Source organism: Halichoerus grypus, chromosome 6 (assembly GCF_964656455.1).
Source record: "Halichoerus grypus chromosome 6, mHalGry1.hap1.1, whole genome shotgun sequence".
Classification (NCBI taxonomy): domain Eukaryota; kingdom Metazoa; phylum Chordata; class Mammalia; order Carnivora; family Phocidae; genus Halichoerus; species Halichoerus grypus.
The window spans coordinates 10,031,202-10,049,456 of record NC_135717.1 but is presented as its reverse complement, the minus strand read 5'-3'; the positions used below and the strand labels follow the sequence as shown (position 1 = coordinate 10,049,456).

At 59.8% G+C, this 18,255-nt stretch overlaps 1 protein-coding gene across 5 annotated transcripts; it reads right to left on the bottom strand.

Moving 5' to 3' along the window:
- Window positions 1-176: 176 nt before the first annotated feature.
- Window positions 177-13,039, bottom strand: LAT2 (linker for activation of T cells family member 2). 5 transcript variants are annotated; one of them, XR_004923690.2, is made up of 14 exons: window positions 12,642-13,035; window positions 8,710-8,832; window positions 8,258-8,297; window positions 5,833-5,876; window positions 5,622-5,682; window positions 5,341-5,378; window positions 5,039-5,074; window positions 4,917-4,959; window positions 4,385-4,440; window positions 3,238-3,306; window positions 2,943-3,014; window positions 2,413-2,534; window positions 1,825-1,856; window positions 177-975 (listed from the first exon to the last, which is right to left on the bottom strand). XR_004923690.2 is itself a non-coding variant. In XM_036112598.2 (13 exons), exons 2-12 carry the CDS (start codon window positions 8,801-8,803, stop codon window positions 2,431-2,433), a joined length of 657 nt encoding a protein of 218 aa, XP_035968491.1. In that variant the 5' UTR covers window positions 8,804-8,832; window positions 12,642-13,034; the 3' UTR covers window positions 177-975; window positions 2,413-2,430. The 5 variants fall into 5 exon arrangements, 4 of the variants coding, with proteins under 4 accessions (XP_035968491.1, XP_035968492.1, XP_035968494.1 ...); XM_036112598.2 differs by lacking the exon at window positions 1,825-1,856 and having other exon boundaries at window positions 12,642-13,034; XM_036112599.2 differs by lacking the exon at window positions 1,825-1,856 and having other exon boundaries at window positions 177-566; window positions 12,642-13,034.
- Between the last annotated feature and the right edge of the window lie 5,216 nt (window positions 13,040-18,255).

The following is an 18,255-nucleotide window of genomic DNA, read 5'->3' as shown; positions in this document are numbered from 1 at the left end:
CTGGAAAGTGTGGACTCCAGGACCAGGTTCCTGTCCGCAGCTTGCTCTCTCCTTTCTCTCTGTCTCTCTCCCCCTCTCTTGGGGCCTCAGGGTCTTTTCCCATTAAGCAAGAGGCTTGACTTCCACTCCCTTGGAAGGTTTTGCATGAAGCAGGAAAAACAAGACATGAGAATTGCTAGTCTTAGAAAATGCTTTATTGAGATGTTTCAGTTGAAGGAAACATCTTGCCTCTCCAGCTGTGGCTTTTCTGGCTCAGAAGGTCCCTTTGGGCCCCTGGGCTTCCCATGACACAGCTGTGTCCCTGCTCAGTCAGCTCAGCCGAGTCCAGTCCTGGGGCTGGGGAGGATTTGGGGACGACAGGGGCGCCACTCAGCCACTCCTTGCTGCTCCTTCTCCAGAAACAGGGTGTGCTCTGCCCGCAGCAGACGTTCCCACTGAAGGGCACCCGGGTGTCCCGTAGCCTCATCTCTTCCAAGTGAACTGAGGCCCGAAGAACGGAGCACAGGGGCTCCCCCTCTCTGCTGAAATGATGTGTAATCCTCACAGGAGACGAGATAGACGAGACTCTGTACCCGGAGATGGAGATTATTAAATAGGGTTCCACCTACATAAATTAACTGTACAAGTTTATGGATCAGGAAAAAGATCCCAGCAATTGACGTTAGTAAGCAATTTGGAACCTGAGTCCAAAGCAAAAAGGCACACGAATACCAGCGACACACAATGTTTTCAGACGTGGGGATGGGGGTGCAGCTTGCCCTGACCCTCGGGCATCGGATCAGGTCAGAAGCCACGCTGCCCTCAGCCTCGGGCTCCCGCAGAAGCCAGGCTGGGGCCTGATGCCCCGTGTAACTGTCCTTTCCCCGGCCCGTCCCCCACGGCCGGCCGGACGGTCCTCTGGACGCCTCGGTGCATCTCCCAGGGGTAACCGTGGGGGGTGTCGAGGTTGGGCAGCTCCAGAGAGAGAAGTGACCCCTGGGGGAGGCAGGAAATAGCCTTCAGCCTGGTGGTTCCCTGGTGGTTTCTGCCACCCCACCTTCCAGCTCAAAACCCTGCACACCCCTCCGGCTCCTGCCCCATGTCTCTGCTCCCCTCTGAAGTGGAACTTCTGGAATGTTCTCTACTCCCTGTCTTGGGACTCCTGTGTTCTGAATATAAGCAGGCCTTCTCCCCACCACCATCGAGTCTCACCAGTGCCCACCAGTGCCCACCAGTGCCCAGGGCATCTCCGCCTGCCTGGCGCCTGCTCACACCCTCCCCAAGTGCCTTTCTCGGGCCCAGGACACTGCCCTTTGCCGCTTTGCCTCCTAGCCTCGGGCCTCAGTGCTGGCCCTTCTCGGCCTCACTCCCCGGGGGCTGACAGTTGTCACTCTCAATGACGACGCCCCGCGTCTGTCTCCAGCCTGGCCTCGCCCTCAGTCCAGGCTCAGCTGTCTAGCTGCCCACTTCATATTTCTCCCCACGCGCGCAGCTCGAGCTGAACACGGCCAGAAATAAGCTGGCCTGCCCACAGGGCCTGCTCTGCCCACAGCCTCTCACACCTCGGCTGGGGACAGTGACATCCTCTTGTTGCTCAGCCAAAAAACCTGCAGCCCCTCAGCTCCTCTCTACCTAGCCCCCCAACACCCAGTGCATCAATGAGTCCTGTGCGCTCCACCTTCAAAACCAACTCCCGATTCGGACATAACGGGTAAATACAGAACATTCCATCCCAAACAACAGAATACACATTCTTTTCAAGTACACATGGAACATCCTTCAGAACAGACCACATGTCAGGCCACCAAACAAGCCTCAATAAACGTAAGAAGACTGAAATCATACCATACATCCTTTCCAACCGCAGGGGTACGAAACTAGAAATCACAAGAAAAATGGAAAAATGCAGACACGTGGAGGTTAACCAACACGATACTAAACAACCAATGGGTCAACAAAGAAATCAAAGAAAAAATTTCAAAAAATACACGGAGACGGGGCGCCTAGCTGGCTCAGTCGGGAGAGCGTGTGACTCTTGATCTTGGGGTCGTGAGTTCGAGCCCCACGTTGGGTGTAGAGATTACTTAGAAATAAATAAACTTAAAAAAAAAAATCTAAGACCAAACAAAACCCTATTCATGTTTGCCTCCACCCCGAGCCAAGAAGTCACCTTTTACCTGGATTCTCACTGCTCTCTGTGCATCCCTTTCTGCCCCCTGAATTCATTTCCCTCCTCAGCAGCCAGAGATCCCGTTCCTAGGCTCCCAGGCTCCCAGGCTGCGCCCCCTCCCATCTCAGAAAACCCAGGGGCCGCTGCGTGGCTGCCCCCTCCCCTGTTGTCAGACCCTCTGTGGCTCCTCCAGCCCTGTTTTTACCCGGGATGGGGCCCCTCAGGTCTGTGAGGTCCAGAACCCTGGGCCGAGGCAGCTGTACCTTCCTTCCAGATCCTTCCTAGGCTTCTATGGCTGCCACATTCTGATTCACGTAATCGGGGTCCTCGCTGTCCTCATCTGGGCTGCCTGCCAGGGACAGAGGCTCTTCCCTCGGGACTCGCTCTGCGGACCAGTGGGCAGATGGGCAGACGGTGGGCAGACGGTTCATGCGGACACACCCACACCTGTTCCCCCAGCCAGAGGCTCGGGCCCAGGCCCCCGGACGCCACAAAACAGCCTGCAGGAAACGCTACACGGAACACTGTGCCGGTCCCCATCTCTGGGGTTTGCCGGAGATTTCTGCCCCGGGGGCGGCTGAGCGGGCGTCCTGGTCCTGGCACGGTTCCAGGCCGCTGTGGCCACTGATGGGCCAGTGGTGTCCCTGTGAAGTTAGCTGCAAGGGCTGCAGGGGAGCCTGTCCCCCGCTGACTGTCCCTCCCTCCCCCCCCCACTGCCCGATCCTCCCAGGCCAGGCCCTCCGCAGCCTGCTGAAGCTGACCACCCGGGAACCCCTGCTCTCCGGCCACGCACCCACGGCCCTCCTGGACTCCCGCCACTGCCGGATGGATGCCGAGTTCTGGTAATCCTCGGATCCCTCGTCACCTGCAGGGAGACACCGGGAGAGCGGCTGGTACAGGTGGCAGCCGCCGCGGCTAGTCCTCAGGCCCCCTGCATGCTCACTAAGGCCGGGACCCCCGGGGCCTCGTCCAGGTACTCGAGCAAACGGTGAACCTTCGGGCTTCGAGGCAGGGGGTGCCTTTGAGCGGTGTGGGCGGGCCTGGCCGAGGAGGCCTCTCCGCCCAGTTCCCGGGGCTGGCGGCCTCACCTGACTCGGGGTCCTTCGGCTTGCAGATGAGCACGTTCTCGTACGAATTGGCATCATCATCATCATCATCTGCCAGGGAGGGGGTGAGGGTCAGGTTGGTGGGGGGCCCTGCCTGGCGGACCCGGCTCTTCCTCCCTCCCTCCCTCCCTCCGTCCTGCCTTCCCTCGGCAGGTGACCTGTCCTGCCAAGCCCCCAGCCCTCTGGGTCCCCCACAGGGTCTCCGAACATTCTCCTGGACAAGATTCTTAGCGGACGCTGGCCTGGCTCCAGCTCCTTCATGGTCCTCCGAGGTCACCCCAAATGCACTGGGGAGGGGAGATGTGGGGACGGGCTTGCAATCAGGGAATAGTTGGAAGGAGGGAGGCCCATTGCTATCAGGCAACGAGGGGCAGGGAGAGCCGCTGGGGGCCGAGGAGAGACGGGAAGCAGGCCTGGGCTGGTCCTAAAGCCGTACCTTCGGGCAGGGCAGGGTGGGCCTAGGCTGGATGTGGCCCTAGCAGAGCCTGGCACCCCCTCATCGCCCCTGCGAGCTGAGCTCTAACCGCTGCCCCACCCCGCAGCCTTGTGTGTCAAAGGGGCTCCAAGACATGAGGGTCCCTCCCATATTCAGCAGGGGCAGGGGGGAAGAAGAGGCCCCCTCTCTCTGCCCGCCATGCGCCCCAACCCCCAGCCCAGCGTGGCCTCCCCAGACCTCTCAGCAGGCCCGGCCCACCCTCAGTCCTCAGTTTCTTCTTCTGTAAAGCCAAGGTGTTAAGGGCCCAAGATCCCAGCCTCCTCAGAGCCTGCAGGGCTCAGCGTCTGTCAGCAAGGCTGCCCGGCCCAGGCCCTTCCTCCGAGGTCCCACATGTACTCATCAGTGGCTGCCCAGCCCTGAGGGGGGTCTGCGTGACCAGGGGCTCAGCCTCCCCCGCTGCCCCTGGCCCCAGCTCCCCTTCTGGTTCCCTCAGCTCTGTGGCCCACACCCCCTCCCCTCCCTGCCTCCCACACATCCCTTCCCTACTCTGCTCCCTCACCACCAGCCTCCCCCGGCTCCCCAACTCCACCACCCATCCAAACCTAGGCCCAGCCTCCCCCTCTTCCTCTATGGCCCTGGCCTTCTGCAGCTCGCCCCTTCCTCCCCTCCTCCTCTCCTCCTCCTGCACCTCACCTTCCCTGGGCTTCTGGATCTGCCCCCAGTTGTAATAGTCCGTGGTGATGGGGTCTCTGGCAAGAAAACACAGACCCAGAGCAGTTGCTGGGTAGGCCGGGGCTTGGGGTGGGGGCATCGTGGGGGACACGGATGACAAGGCTGCTCCAGCCATCACCCCCCGCCCCCACCCTGTTCTTCCCTGGTCCCTCTGTCCCTCTTCCCTGGGCCCCTAAGCCACCCAGCCTGGTTCCAGCCATCCTGACTTGTGACTCTAGGCAAGTCCCCATCTTCCCAGGGCCTCGGTTTACCCATCTGTGAGACATCCCAGAGGGCCCTTCCTCCCTTATCTCTGGGTGATGCAGACAAGCCCTCCCTAGAGCAGGGCCACGTCCTGTCCCCACAAAGCCATGGCCAACTGAGGGGAAGTGATGCTACTGAGCACCTGCCTGGGCCAGTGGGTTCTAGGGCCGGAAGCTTTCATAAAGGGGGAAGCCCGGCAGGGGTGGATGGGGGCGGGGAGGAGGTGCCGGCCCTGCCGAAAGCCACTCACATGTAGGCTGCATCGGATCCGGATCTGGATCCGTGTCTGCTCCCTGCAGGAGGAGGCGAGGATTAGGCCCGAGCACTGGGCCCTGGGCCCCACCGCAGCCCACCTCCCAGGATCCCACCCACCTTTGCTGAAGTTCTGGTACCTGGAGGACTCAGAATCTGGAAGAAAGTCCGGGCTCATTGCTTCCTCCCGCCCCTGCCCCCCCTCCCCAAGGGAAGGGCCTTCAAGGACCCAGGCGTCTCCTACCTTCCCACCTCGACACCTGCTCTCCATCCCCTCCCCCGCTAGGCCAACCCAGGGGCCTCCTGGCCCAGCTCCCCTGGCCCCCCAGGCCTCCCCTGCACAGGTACTGCCCCACCAGGTATTCACCTGTCTCAGTCCCACCTCACCCCTGCCCCCACCCCTGTGTCTGGGGGCCACTCACCCTCGAGGCTGGGGGAGAACCTCAGCAGCTTGTCCTTCCTGCAGGAAAGGGGGAAGGGAGGGGCTGAGAGGGGCCGGCTGGGGAAAGGCCTTGGGGTTTCTGAACCACAGTCCCACAGCCCTACAGCCCCCTCGTGGGGCCCTCGCAATCCAGCTCTGGGGCTCTGAGGTCCAAGGTCTTGGCCTGAGCGCAGCCAAGTGGGGCCCCCGGGGCTCTCCTTCCCATGGCCTCCTATGGGGCTGTTGACCCCTCCGGGCCTCGGATGGGGGGCTTGTCCCTACCTTGTTGGCGCCATGTCGGAGTCTGTGTCCACCAGGGGCCCTGGCCAGGCCTGTCTGACCACTGCAAAGGACAAGGGGCTGTTGGCTGGGTCTTCAGGCCAGCCTGCCAGTGCCGTCCCCCCACTCTACCAGATCGGGCCTGGCCACAGTCCCCATATGGACACCCCCAACCCCGAGCCCAGTCCCTGGACCCTTCGGTTCGGGGACTCACAGGAATAGGTCCGGGCCACCGCAAAGTTCTGTTGATTCTCTTCCCTGGGAAAACATGGAGCTGCGCTGAGCCAGGGCCCAGCCTCCCACAGCCCAAGGGACAGAGAGACAGGAGAGACGGACAGACAGGGCCGAGGAACAGAGAGGGGAGGGACAGACCAGGGCGAGAGTGAGGAGCCGCCACCCCTCTGGGCCTCAGATCCAGGGTTCCCCCTTTCTCTGAACTGCCCGCCAGGCGCCCACCCTTCTCGCGTGGCCCCAAGCTAGAGCCTTCGCAGCCTCCCCAGGAACCCCAGAGATGGTCCGGAGGGTCTGTGGGCAGGGCTGGGGAGGTGGCCCTCGGATTCTGAGGTGAGGGTTGGGCGGCTCTTCAGGGACTTCAACCAGAGGGTAATTTCAACCCCTCTTGAGATGTCCAAACACACCATCTACTCCCAAGTATCTGGCAAGGTAACTTGAAGGCTTAGCAGACACAGCAAGGTACCTGGCCATGCATGGCGTTCCCTTCTTCCTCTGAAATGGATTTTTATTTAGGCCCATCTAAAAGACTGTATTTTCCAGCCTCCCTTGTGCCTGAGTATGGCCATGTGATTAAGCTCTAGTCAATGAAATGCCAGCCAAGACTGTTGGGACTTCAGGAAAACTCCTTTAGAGGAGACACTGCCAACAGGGGTGCACCCTTTTTGTCCCTGTCCTCATTCTTACTACTGCCTGGAACACAGAGATGAGGGCTGGAGCTCTAGCTGCCATTATGGATCATGAGGTTCCCTTGAGGATGGAAGCCACTGCTAAAGATGGTAGAGCAGATTAGCTAAACATTTAAAGCCTTTTGGGTCCCTCCTCTGGACCAGAATGGGTACCTAGCCCAGCCTTCCAGGAGCTTCCGGGGAGGAGCGGCTGGAGGGGTCAGGGTGACCTGATTTAGGAAGGATGCCCTTAATGCACGGGCAGGACTGAACCCAAGTGAAGTGGGGAGAACCCAAGTCTCCCCTCCCACCTCCTCCTGCCCAGGCCCAACTTCCCACTTCCCACTATGAGGCAGTTTCACTTCTGGCTCAAACAGCTTATGTTTCTAACATCAATCAGAGGCCCAGAGTGGGCAGGCACTGAGAGAGGAGGGGAGAGAGGAGGAGATACTAGGGAGGCCTGCCTCGGGGCAGAGGCGTTGGGGGGGCACCAGGGGAGCCCAGCCCCCTCACCCCTGGTGGAGGCTGTGGGCGGGTCATCCAGAGGACCAAGTGGCCAGAAAAGCCCAGCCCCAGGGGTGGGCATGGATGGGGACATTCTATTTTCATATTTCATTGTGGTTTTTCAGTTGCAAAAGGAAATGAGAAAGGGTGTGTGTGCGTTTGTACGTGAGTTCCTTCCCCAGGCAGGCACACACAGGGGTGAGGAGAGGAGTGCACGCCTGAGCAGGAGTGCGGGGGGGGGGGGGGCGAGTGGGTGTGAGCCGGCGGGCTGGCCCGTGCGTGCGCATGTGTGCACGCAGGTCTGAGGGGCCCCCGGGCGCTCCGTCGGTCACTTTCCTGCTCAGCGCAAGGACACCAGTGGCCGCCCCCCTCCCTCCCCGGGGTTGTCCTTGGGCCACACCGTGGTCTGCAGCGTCTCGCACGGCTGACCCTCCCAGGGCTCATACATAGAGCAGCTCGCCTGCCCCCGAGGTGCCTGGAGCTCCATCCTGCCGGATCCAGCTGCTCGGCCTGGGGTCAGTGACCCCCCCCAACCCCATTTCCTCTCTACCCCTACTTCACTGGGCCCTTAGGACAAAGGTCATGGGCTCTCCCCACAGTCAAGACTCTCCTCCCTCCTCATCCAGCTCATGCCTCTCAAGATACACCCACACGTGCCACCTCATCTCCAGAAGAAAGTGTCCGCCCCAGTCCTGGGGGACCACCCACCCTGTTCTCTCTCTGGAATGTCCCCTTTTGCCTTCTTTCTCTCTTAACATCCTCCCCACCTCCTCCATCAGGCCTTCCCTACCCCCCAAGGACATGCCCACATCCTCCCGGAGGAGCTCTGTTAGCATTTTCCAGGGGACACTTGAGCATGGCTCACGGTTTGCTTTGTGCCCAGTCTTTGTTCCCCACATTGCCGGGGAGGGCAGAACTCTCTGTCAACCCCCAGCACCAGCACGGTGGGCTCCCCTGGGCGGGGGGCAGAGGGAGGATATCTGGAGATGCAGGGGGGCACGCTGGAAAGTGGCACCCCCTCCCCCCAAAGCCCTCCTGGACCTGGTCGGGGAAGCGCATGGAGAGCCCCAAGGGTCCCTCCCTCCCTGGACTGCTTGGGACCCACTAGAGCCCAGTGTGGAGGAGGTGGGAGTGAGGGGTGAGGGAAGGGGTCGTGGACACACGAGGGGACGCCCATGTGGATGCCCATAGTCAGGGCACACGAAATCACGGGGCTGGGGACACCGAGGCACTCACAGGCTCCTCTGCTCATAGATCTTCTCGGACTTCTTCACGGCTGCAAGAACAAGACCGGATTAGCAAGCATCCCCAAGCCGGGGTGGGAACTGAGATCCAAGGTCCCCGTCCTCTTGTCTCCCCTGTGCCCTGGGCAGGCCTCAGACGGGACGTGGGGGCCGGACCGCCAATCCCTGTGGGCCACCTCTCATGGACAGGGTGCTTGCTCACCACCTATTAGGAGAGCGGAGTGTGGAGAAGGTGGATGCTGCGGGCAGCACAGCAGCCCCCCCAGCCCCGTTTTTCCAGAACATTCCCCTGCCCCAGCAGAACCAAAGCCCCACGGTGAGCCAGACCCACCGTCTTCAGGGGTGGTTTAGGGGCTTCCTCCCTGCCTTGTGAAGCTTCTCCGACCGCCCTTGGACCGCAACCAGGGCTGGGGACCCCGCCCTTGTCCCCGAGCGCCCCCTTACCTGGGCGGGAGCAGCGCACGCACAGGCCGGCCACAGTCCCCAGCAGCAGCAGCAGGGCCACCCCGGGCCACAGCAGCTCGCTCTCCACATTCATGTCCGCTCCTGGCCACGCGCCCTGCAGCGCTGCAACGTAGGACCCCCTGTGACCAGCCCTCTGGAGTCCCCCCGGAGCCCCACACTGTCAGGTGTCTGTCGCCCCCATCTCCTGACAGCCCGGCAGTGGAGCCCAGACCACGGGAGCACCACCTCCCCTCCCTGTCCGAGGACCGGGTCAGGCTGCAGCCAGCCCTGCTCCCCGATCTGACCCCAGACCCGCACCCCGGGCCCCCAGGGCCATCCCCCACACTTGGTAAGTGCTAGAAGGTTCTGGGGACCCACCAGACAGCACCATGTGTACGTGTCCCAAACGTGCCTTTGCTTAATCCACACAACCACCCACGGGGGGCGGGGGGAGGCAGGGAGAGGCTCCCAACATTTCACAAATACAGAAACTGAGGCTGGGGATCCCAGCTGTGAAGGAGAAAGACAGGATTCAAACTCCGGCCTCTGGACCCTAACTCTGGCTCACCTGTGGCCTCCTGTAAACCCAGCTTTGCTCCATGAGCTCAGTCCTCGGCCCCTTCCAGAGGAGCCCTGGCTGCCCCCACGCACCCCAGGGTGCCTCTTATCCATGGGCCCCCTGGGGGAGCTGGGAGTGGGATTTCTGTTCTTTCTTTTTTTCTTCAAAAATATTTTATTTATTTGTCAGAGAGAGAGAGCACAAGCAGGGGGAATGGCAGGCAGAGGGAGGAGTAGGCTTCCCACCGAGCAAGGAGCCCGATGTGGGACCTGATCCCAGGACCCTGGGATCACGACCTGAGCTGAAGGCAGATGCTTAACCGACTGAGCCACCCAGGCGCCCCGGGGTTTCCATTCTTTAAACACCGAGGGGTTCCTGAGGGCCTAAGGGGGAGAAGGGTACTCTGGGCGGAGACCTGGTGGGCTGCCCAGGGCTGGTGGAGGTGGGATGTGCTGGGAGGGGGGACTCTGTGGCGTGAGGAGGCTCCGAACCCCGCCTGGCACTGGGCCACTGCTGGGTCAGTGACTGGTCCCTGGGGTGGAGCCGTGCTGTGATGGCCAGTCCTTGGCAAAGCCACAGGCAGCCACACATCAGGGCCTGGGCGGGGGACAACTACAACCCTCTTGAGGGGGCTTCCGAGGAGAATCACTGCAACTAGAGAGACTCAGTCTCCTGGCAGTGGCCGGGGACACAGCTGAGGGCCACAGTGGGGTCTCCGAGGGGGCCCTGCCCACACCCCTGAGCATCCCCTCTGTGCATGTTGTTTTTCCCGGCTCGGCCACCTGGGAGGAGGGCTTCTCTCCATTTTACAGCTGGGGAAGGCGAGGCTCAGGGAGAAGCTGAGCTCTGTACTGCCCAGCTCCTGTTTTGGGCTCCCCCAAGGCCTCAGCCGCACCCAGCTGTCCCCCTCACTTCTCCGAGCTTCCCGAACCCTCACGGCACAAATGACAAGGAGCCTCTGAGCAACCCTGAGCCTTCATCGGGGCTGTCCCGGAGAAGCCGCCTCTCCTTCCCCAAACGCCAAGTGAGTCAGTGGAAATCTCGTGATGGGATGGCCCTGTCACCCCAGGAGGGCGTCCGTGGGGAGCCCCCTGCTCTCGGGGCCTGGGCCCTGCCCTTCCAGCCCGCACAGCCTCCTCCTTCTGCCCTCTCTGCTGTGCCTCTAGCCCAGCCCAAGGCCGCTTCAGGCTGTGTGGGGTTGGAAGCACCGGGTCCTGGAGGGAGGACTCCTGCCCGTGCCTCAGGGTGTGTTGGCCTCAGTCTTCTCATCTGTAAAATGGGGATCAACCCGGTGCCTTCCTCAAAGAACTACTGGCCGATGAGAAGCAGCCTGGCTCAGTGTCTGGGCTTCCCGGAGAGAAACCTGCTAGGGCTCGTATTTCTGGCCAGCTGGTTTGGAGAACTCGCTTGTGCTCCAGAGGCCTGGCACTTGAGGCCCCAGGACCCGGCCTGCCGACCTTTGCAGCTGTCCCGGGGAAGGGCGGCCCTCCATCCCAGGGGATCCTGGCCACCAGAGAGCCCTCTTGCTTCCTGGCCCCCTGTGCTCTCCTGGGTCAAGCAGCACAGTCGGGGTGCCCCCAGCCCCGGTCCACCATATCTGCCTGGCACTGGGGGAGGGTGGGGGACGAGAACGCCGAGTGGGCCTCCGCTGTTGAAGCCCGGCATTGCTGGCCTTCCGTAGCCCCTCGGAAATGGGGAAATAAGGACACTCATCCCTCGGGTTTGTCATGAGGCCCAGCATTGAGATGACGCATGAAGGTGGGGGAGAGACACAGTTGCATGACTACCGTGACTTGCCATCTCAGGGTCCCTGTGGAAGGGGAAGGGGCAGCCTTTTGGGGGTGGTGGGGGCCAGCAGCGGACAGCGTGGAGCAACCTTACCAGGGCCTCCCTGCCTGGTGCCCAGGGTACGCGGGCCTGAGCCTCCCTCCACCGCCCTAGCGCCCCGCGTGCAGGCCCTCGAGCCGGGACCCCCAGGGCGGGCTGGGATCCGCCCCAGCCCCTCAGTTGTCACAGACACGCCAAGTGTCATGTGGGAGATGCCAGGGAGGAGAGCGAGGCCCCGAGAGGCGGGCACTAGTCCAAGTTCATCCAGCTAGCCACAGAGCCAGGATCCCCAAGCTCAGGCTGGGCTGATCCCCAAGGCCCTCCCTGCTCTTTGACTCCTGTTTTATATTACCTTTTTAAGAACCATGAACTACTTTTTAAAAGAGAGACCAATCTGAGGAACAGGCCCGCGGCTGCCCCTAGACTGACTACATCTGCCCTCTGGCTGGGCTTTCCCAGCCAGGATCTGAGGGCAGGCGGAAGAGGGTTGGGGGAGGAGGCTGAGACCCCAGGAGAGGCAGGCCCAGCGGCCCCGGGAGGGCCCCAAGGGGCAGGCAGGGCTGGGTGGGGTGGGGAGGCGAGGAGGCCACAGGCCGAGGTGCTGTAGGCCAAAATAGCACAAAGGGAAGTGCGCAGTTTTCAGATGAACAAAGTTTGCCCCAGCCTGGCGGGGGGAAAGCCCTCGGGGCTGGGCTGGGCAAGCCAGAAAGGCCCTGGGAGACCCTCCTGCCCAATCTCCCAGCCGGCCTCCGGCCCTACAAGGGGAAACGGAGGCCTCCCAGGGCCACAGGGCAGGCTATGGGGTAGGAACAAGAGGTTGGGTCCGAGCCCTGGGGAGGCTTTATCTGCAGGGCTCTGCTCTGGTGCCCGTTCCGTTTTCCCGTGTCATCTTGGCCTTCAGATAAGGCCGACCCAGGGGCCTCTATGGAGGATCCTAATGCTCAGGTGGCCAGTGAGGGGGCCTGGGCAGCCCTGGTCCTTGGCAGCGGTGGGGAATGGTGACGGCCAGGGTCAAGGAGCTCCCCAGCAGAGAGCTGGTGGGCCAGGCTGGGGGCTGGGTGGGGGGTGGCGGGAGGGCTGCTTCGGCCTGGCCTGGCCTGGGGGCAGGCCCTGGGCACCCTTGCCTGGAGAGTCTCACACATCCTCCCGTAGCCTATTGGCAGGGATGTTACAGTCCCATTTCACAGATGAAGAAACCAAGGCCCGTGGGTCTGGCCCCTCACCGGTCTCTGGAAGCAATGAGCCCACCCTGGAGGCTTCCCCAGGCCTGTGAAGGCTGGGCAGGGGAAGGCGACGGTGGGACAGCGCCGGAGCCCCAGAAACAGGCTGCCCTCTGAGTGCCGCAGGGTCCGGGGAGAGGGCTCCCTAGCCAGGGGCGTCAGGGCGGGACTGGGGCCCAGCGAGGGAGAGCCAGGTGGCCTGGCATCTTCCCGGCCCCCCAGCCAGGGCCACCCCCCCCAACCTGAGCCCTCCTGTGGGCCCAGCAGGGTCATTCCCACCCCGGGGGGGGACAGCCTTAGGACCCCCTGCGCTGGGCCGGGCTTACCTGAGAGTCGGGGGCTCCTCACTGCGGCCACCTCATCCTGAGTCCGCACACCTGCCCGAGCCGACGCCACCGCCACCGCCACCGAGACTGGCGGGCAGCAGGCGAGGCGGCGGGCTTCCTGTCAGCCCCCGAATCAGCCCTCGCACATCCGCTGCTCGGCCGGACCGGCCCTGCCGTGAACAGCCGGGGACCCGGAGACGCTCGCAGAGACAGGGAGAGGCACTGAGCGACAGACACGAACGAACACAGGCTCGGAGAGGCCAGAGACACGGACGGACACACACTGCATACATGCGCGTGACCCCAAGTCACACAAAGAGGAAGAGACACACAGAGGGACGGGGAGCAAGGGAATGAAGTCGGGTGCTCACACGGACACACACACACACACACACACACACACACGGGCAGCCTGCGGGGGGGGGGGCAGGAAGACATGGAGAGACACACACGCACACTAACACCCCTCCCACACACACACCCAGGGAGGGAGAGGACCAGAGACAGACACACACACACAAACAGAGGGAGAGGCTGAGTCACAGACAGACAGACAGACAGACTCACAGACACCCGTGCACGCTCCCACGGAACACGGGGCAGAGGGATGCGGGCAGGTGTGCGCCTGGGCAGGCCAAACAAGGAAGCGGGACGGGGAGGCAAGGTGAAGGGCAGAAGGGGGAACGATCTACGAACCATGGTCCCCCCTGCCCCCCTCCCCCTCAGTTCCCAGAGGCCCCCTCCCGCAGCTGCTGCTCCTGCCGTCACCAGCTCCTGGAGGGGGCCCATAAACATAAGGGGTGCTTCCGTGCCTCCTGTTACTGGGCATTAAGTGACTGGCCCAAGGCCATCAAACTCCTGGTGGCACCTCCACTCCCAGGGGACCCCAGGGAAACCCCCATCAGTCTGGCATTTCAGAACCCGGGCTTCCTGGTCCCAGGGGTCCCTCTGGGCAGGAGACTGGGTTTCTCTTTCAGCCCCAGGGGCCCCTCTGGGCCAGAGGACTGGGTTTCTCTTTCAGCCTGTCTGGGGTGGCCAGGGCTGAGACAGGAGGCCCAGCCCCGAAGGCACAGTGGGCCAGGGCTGCCCGCGGCTGCCACCCCGTGGGGAAGAAGGGTAGTGCGCCAGCCAGGCCTTGATCCTGTGGGCCTTGCCGCCAGGAGCTGGTCCCCATCCCCAGGCACGGTCAAGCTGTCTGACTCCCAGACCTGGGCCTGTGCGGGCACCACCACACTCCCTTGGGCTGGGCAATGCTGCATTCAGTTCTCTTGGTAACTGGCCCCTTGGATGTCACTTACACAGGTGAGAAGACTGGAGGCCCATGGAAGCTATGCTGGATTTGAACCCAAAGTCTCCAGTCTGTTGTCTTCCCAGCACCAAGTGCAGGGAGGTCGGTGGGTGCGCACCAGCAGCCCTCCTTGCTGGGACCACCTGCCTGACCCCCACTCGCACGACCGGGCCGGGCCGGGGTTGGTGTCCGTTGATCCCTGGACTGTGCACCTGCCCGGGGGTTTCCAGCAGGCAGAGACCGACAGAGCCTCCACCCGCCCGATGGGAAGGAGCTGTCCTACACCTGGCTTCTGTCTTGGGCCTTGGCAATGGCAGAAGTGACCTCCGACCATTGGCAAAGTCTCCAGGTCAATCTGCAGCGGGACCTAGGAGCCCTCAGACCCTCTCTGAGCCCATTTCCCATCTGCAATAATGGGGGCTGGTCAACCCAAGGACCCTTTTTGTACTTGAGTGTGAAAAAAGGATGCAGTCCCCCTTCTAGGCAATTTTCAAAGTCCTCCAAGGTTCTATTTTATTTATAAACCATTGGGTTGTGACTCAGAAAATAAGCTTTGAAAAACTACACAGTTCATGTCCAGTTGCGTCAATTCTAGTGCACTTAAGGTTAAAAAAAATTTTTTTTTATAATTCAACAGTTTTTGTGTATTACAAGTTTCTCATGACCATTTAAACCACTTTTAAGTGTGTGATTCAGTAGCATTACATTCACAACGCTGTCCAACCATCACCATGATCCATCCCCAAACCTTCATCATCACTCCAGACACCTGGCTTTTTTCAGTTCACTGAGTATGTGCTGTGTGCACATCTGTGACCCAATGAAGATACCCAGGTAACAGTGCGACAGCTCTAAAAACAATTCCAAGCTGAGAATCTTCTGGGGTCATACATATCCTAAAGCCTGATGGGAAGCTATGCATTTCCTTCAGAAAAATCACCTGGAGAAGTGTGTACGACATTCTAGAAGCCCCTGGAGCCCGCATATGTCATCTGCCACCCTCATGTCTTAAGGTGCAAATGAGCCTCCCTTCCACCCCCTCCCTCCCCAGCTGGTTCTAACATTTATTCTTGGTTGTGAACTCACTACCCAAAGGAACCCAGAGTATCCTCATCTTTCTGCCTCCCCCAACCTCAGGACCTGCTTCTTTTGCTTTGTCCCCTATGTGTATGTAGATTTCTAAAGTGTTTTGTATTTAATAAAAGTACCATGCTGTCTGTCAGCACTTGGGCTTATTTTCCATCTACTGTGTTGTGATCCAATACCGTGTGCCTTTGGCTCATTCCGTCATCTGAATACAGCTTTTGCTGCTCTTGTGAATGTTCTTTCTCTGGGGCACGTACCCAGGAGGGGAACCACTGGGCTATAGAACATGGACACATGCCATTTTCAAGTTAAGTCCCTAAGTGTAGTTCCCACTTACACGCTCCTCTGTAAGACACGAGACCCACAAACTCTCTAGCAACTGGTCTGTTGGGTCGTAATGTCTGCCATTTGAACGGGCGTGCGGTAGTTATTTTTTTCTCTTTGTGATCTTGTGCTAGCCAGGACTGCTAGTGAGGCAGAATATCATTCTTCATCCTCATTTTGATAGAGTACTTAAAAAAAAGGATCTAGTGAGCACACTCTTAATTTCAAGAGCCTAATGCACATGAGCAAGACCTCTACCAATTCCAAGGCATCTTGGTGTTATTTACAGAATCCCTGGGCTACCTGAAAAGCTTCTCTCATTTCTCTCCCTCCCCATCCCATTCAGAAAGTAAGCTTCTGGGCCACTAATGATTTACGAACGTTTACCTTGCTTCCGACAGTCAACAAAAGAACAGGTACAGGAAACAGCTCTCTGTAGGGCTCAAACGGAATACCAAAGAGCCTGCCATTGTGAAATCGTGTGCTTTTATTTGTATATTTGGTATTTTACACCTACAGGGGGGTTACAGAGGGAGGAAGAGATTAGTAGTAGGTTATAGTTAAGTACATTATTTCGGTTCATGTTCATGGCAAAAAACTGCCTCTACGATGTGTGGATTTAGAAGCCTCTGAACCTCATGTAAGCATCAAACCTCTCACCGCGGTTGTTAAAGATTGGCCAGGAACACACAAGAGGCAGAGCAAAGCGCTCACCCAAAGGGCAGACGCGGCCAGGCAAGGGAAACACCAGGAGCCCTGCCCAACCAAACTACCAGCCACGCAGTCTCCCTGCAGCCAGGGGCTGTTTCATGGCCCTGCACGCGGGGCAAACCAGGTCTGGGGAGCATAGGGCAAGACAGCCACCTCGGACACACCGAGGATCGCTTACAAGGCCCGGGATGGGACACCCTGTCCGCCTCCCCTCCTGACTTCCCAGGAAGAGCGCTGGTGAGAAGTCCGCGGGGCAAGCATGGAGGAGTGGCTGGTGGCCGGCACAGACCGCCTGGCCCATCCTCTGCGAGACCAAGGAGCCCCACGCACAGCACTGGGCCTAGCAGGTCCCACTGCCGGTATCACTCGGAGAACAGACCTTGCACAGGCTAGTGGCCCTGCGTGACCCCAGCAGCCGGGCGGAATCTGAGAAGAGGACAGAGGGAAACAACGGAGTATGTGAAGTACTCCTCGTGAAAAGAGCCTATTGTAAATAAGGCTTTAAAGAAACGAACAGGGGCGCCTGGCTGGCTCACTTAGTGGAACGTGCGATTCTTGATCCCAGGGTCGTAAGTTCGAGCCCCTGGTTGGGCATAGAGTTTACTTAAAAATAGAAAGAAACAAGCAGATGCAAGAACCCCTAGGGGCCGCAGAGCGCCATCTCACTGCCCGCACGGCAAAGAGATGCTGTTTCTAGTGAGTCTCAAGCAGGAGCTGCTTTATAGGCTGCTGGTAACTGACTCTTCCTGTTCTCGACGAATTGCTCGACCAAGTAACCTCCTTCAACCAGAAAGCCAGGCCATTCCTTAGAGATCCTAACTCGGGCGCGGAGGCCAGGCAAACAATCCCAGCACCCTCCTCCGTGACCCAAACGCACTCCTCCTGACCTTCCTTTCTGCCTCCTGCTAAGACCTCCCTGAAGAAACAAAGCTATTTCGGTCAGGATGGGAAACCCCGGCTTCTGGAAGTTGGCTGTGCAAACTTCTCCTCTCCTGGGACCTGGAGAGACAATCTGGCCCCTGACAAGATGGGCTCCGAGGTAAAAACATTCTCAGAAACCTGAGCCCCTTAAAAAAAAAAAAAAAAAAGAAACCTGAGCCCCTTATTAAAAGGGCCCCACTTGGCACTCCATTAGATTTGGTTTCTCTGAAGGCAGTTCAAGAATAGCAGGGACAAAAAAAACCAGAAACCAGGCATCAACTATCTAAACCTATCTCTGGAACATTCATAGTGGGTGCAAACTTCTAGGAAAATGAACCTATTTCTTTAGGCGCTTATCTGGGCAAAGATGTGCCCTCCTTTTTTTTTTTTTTTTTTTTTAAGATTTTATTTATTTATTTGACAGAGAGAGACACAGCGAGAGCAGGAACACAAGCAGGGGGAATGGGAGAGGGAGAAGCAGGCTTCCTGCCGAGCAGGGAGCCCGATGTGGGACTCGATCCCAGGACCCTGGGATCATGACCTGAGCCGAAGGCAGACGCTTAACGACTGAGCCACCCAGGCGCCCCGTGCCCTCCTCTCTTAATTCAGTTACTTACGATGGGAGGCAGGTATTAGGATGCCTTCTGTAATATTTAGCACTGCACAAACACTACGGCCCAAGGAAAGACGTGCAGGGAGAGGGAGGAAGACAGCCGAGCAAGAGTGGCGTCTCAATCCGGAGAAACCTCTGGAGACCCAGATGACCCCTCCAAGGGTCTGAACACGCCACAGGTCCTTCAAAGGTGGGATCCAAGGGACCTTTGAAAAGAAGCCTCACTGAGTTGGACTTCAAGCCTCTGGCCACCAGCCCGACTCCACGTAGGGCAGAGAGTTTTCGGTCTCAGGGACCCTCTCCCTTAAAGGAAACACCAGCAGGCACCAAGTCCTCTCCTCCAGGCTTGGTAGGGGAGCGGTCCAAGTGAACAGCCATGCGTGCTCTCACCAGAATAGCGCCTGCCCTCCCCACCCTCCCCCTGCAGGGTAAGCCGCAGTCAAGGCTCACCTCCCAGTAAGCAAATCCCTCACTGTGCCAGGTCCTCCGCCACAACTGTCCCCGCCAGCTGGGCCTCTCCCAGACATGGCAAAGCCCTGCACCTCGTCTGCTGGGCCACAGAACCGCCCAGCACTGCCTCCCGACAACACATGATCTGCTTGCCATGAAGGAGCACCCACCACTGTCCCCAAGAGCACCTGGATTTCTGCGAAAAATAAGCAGTTATTAAA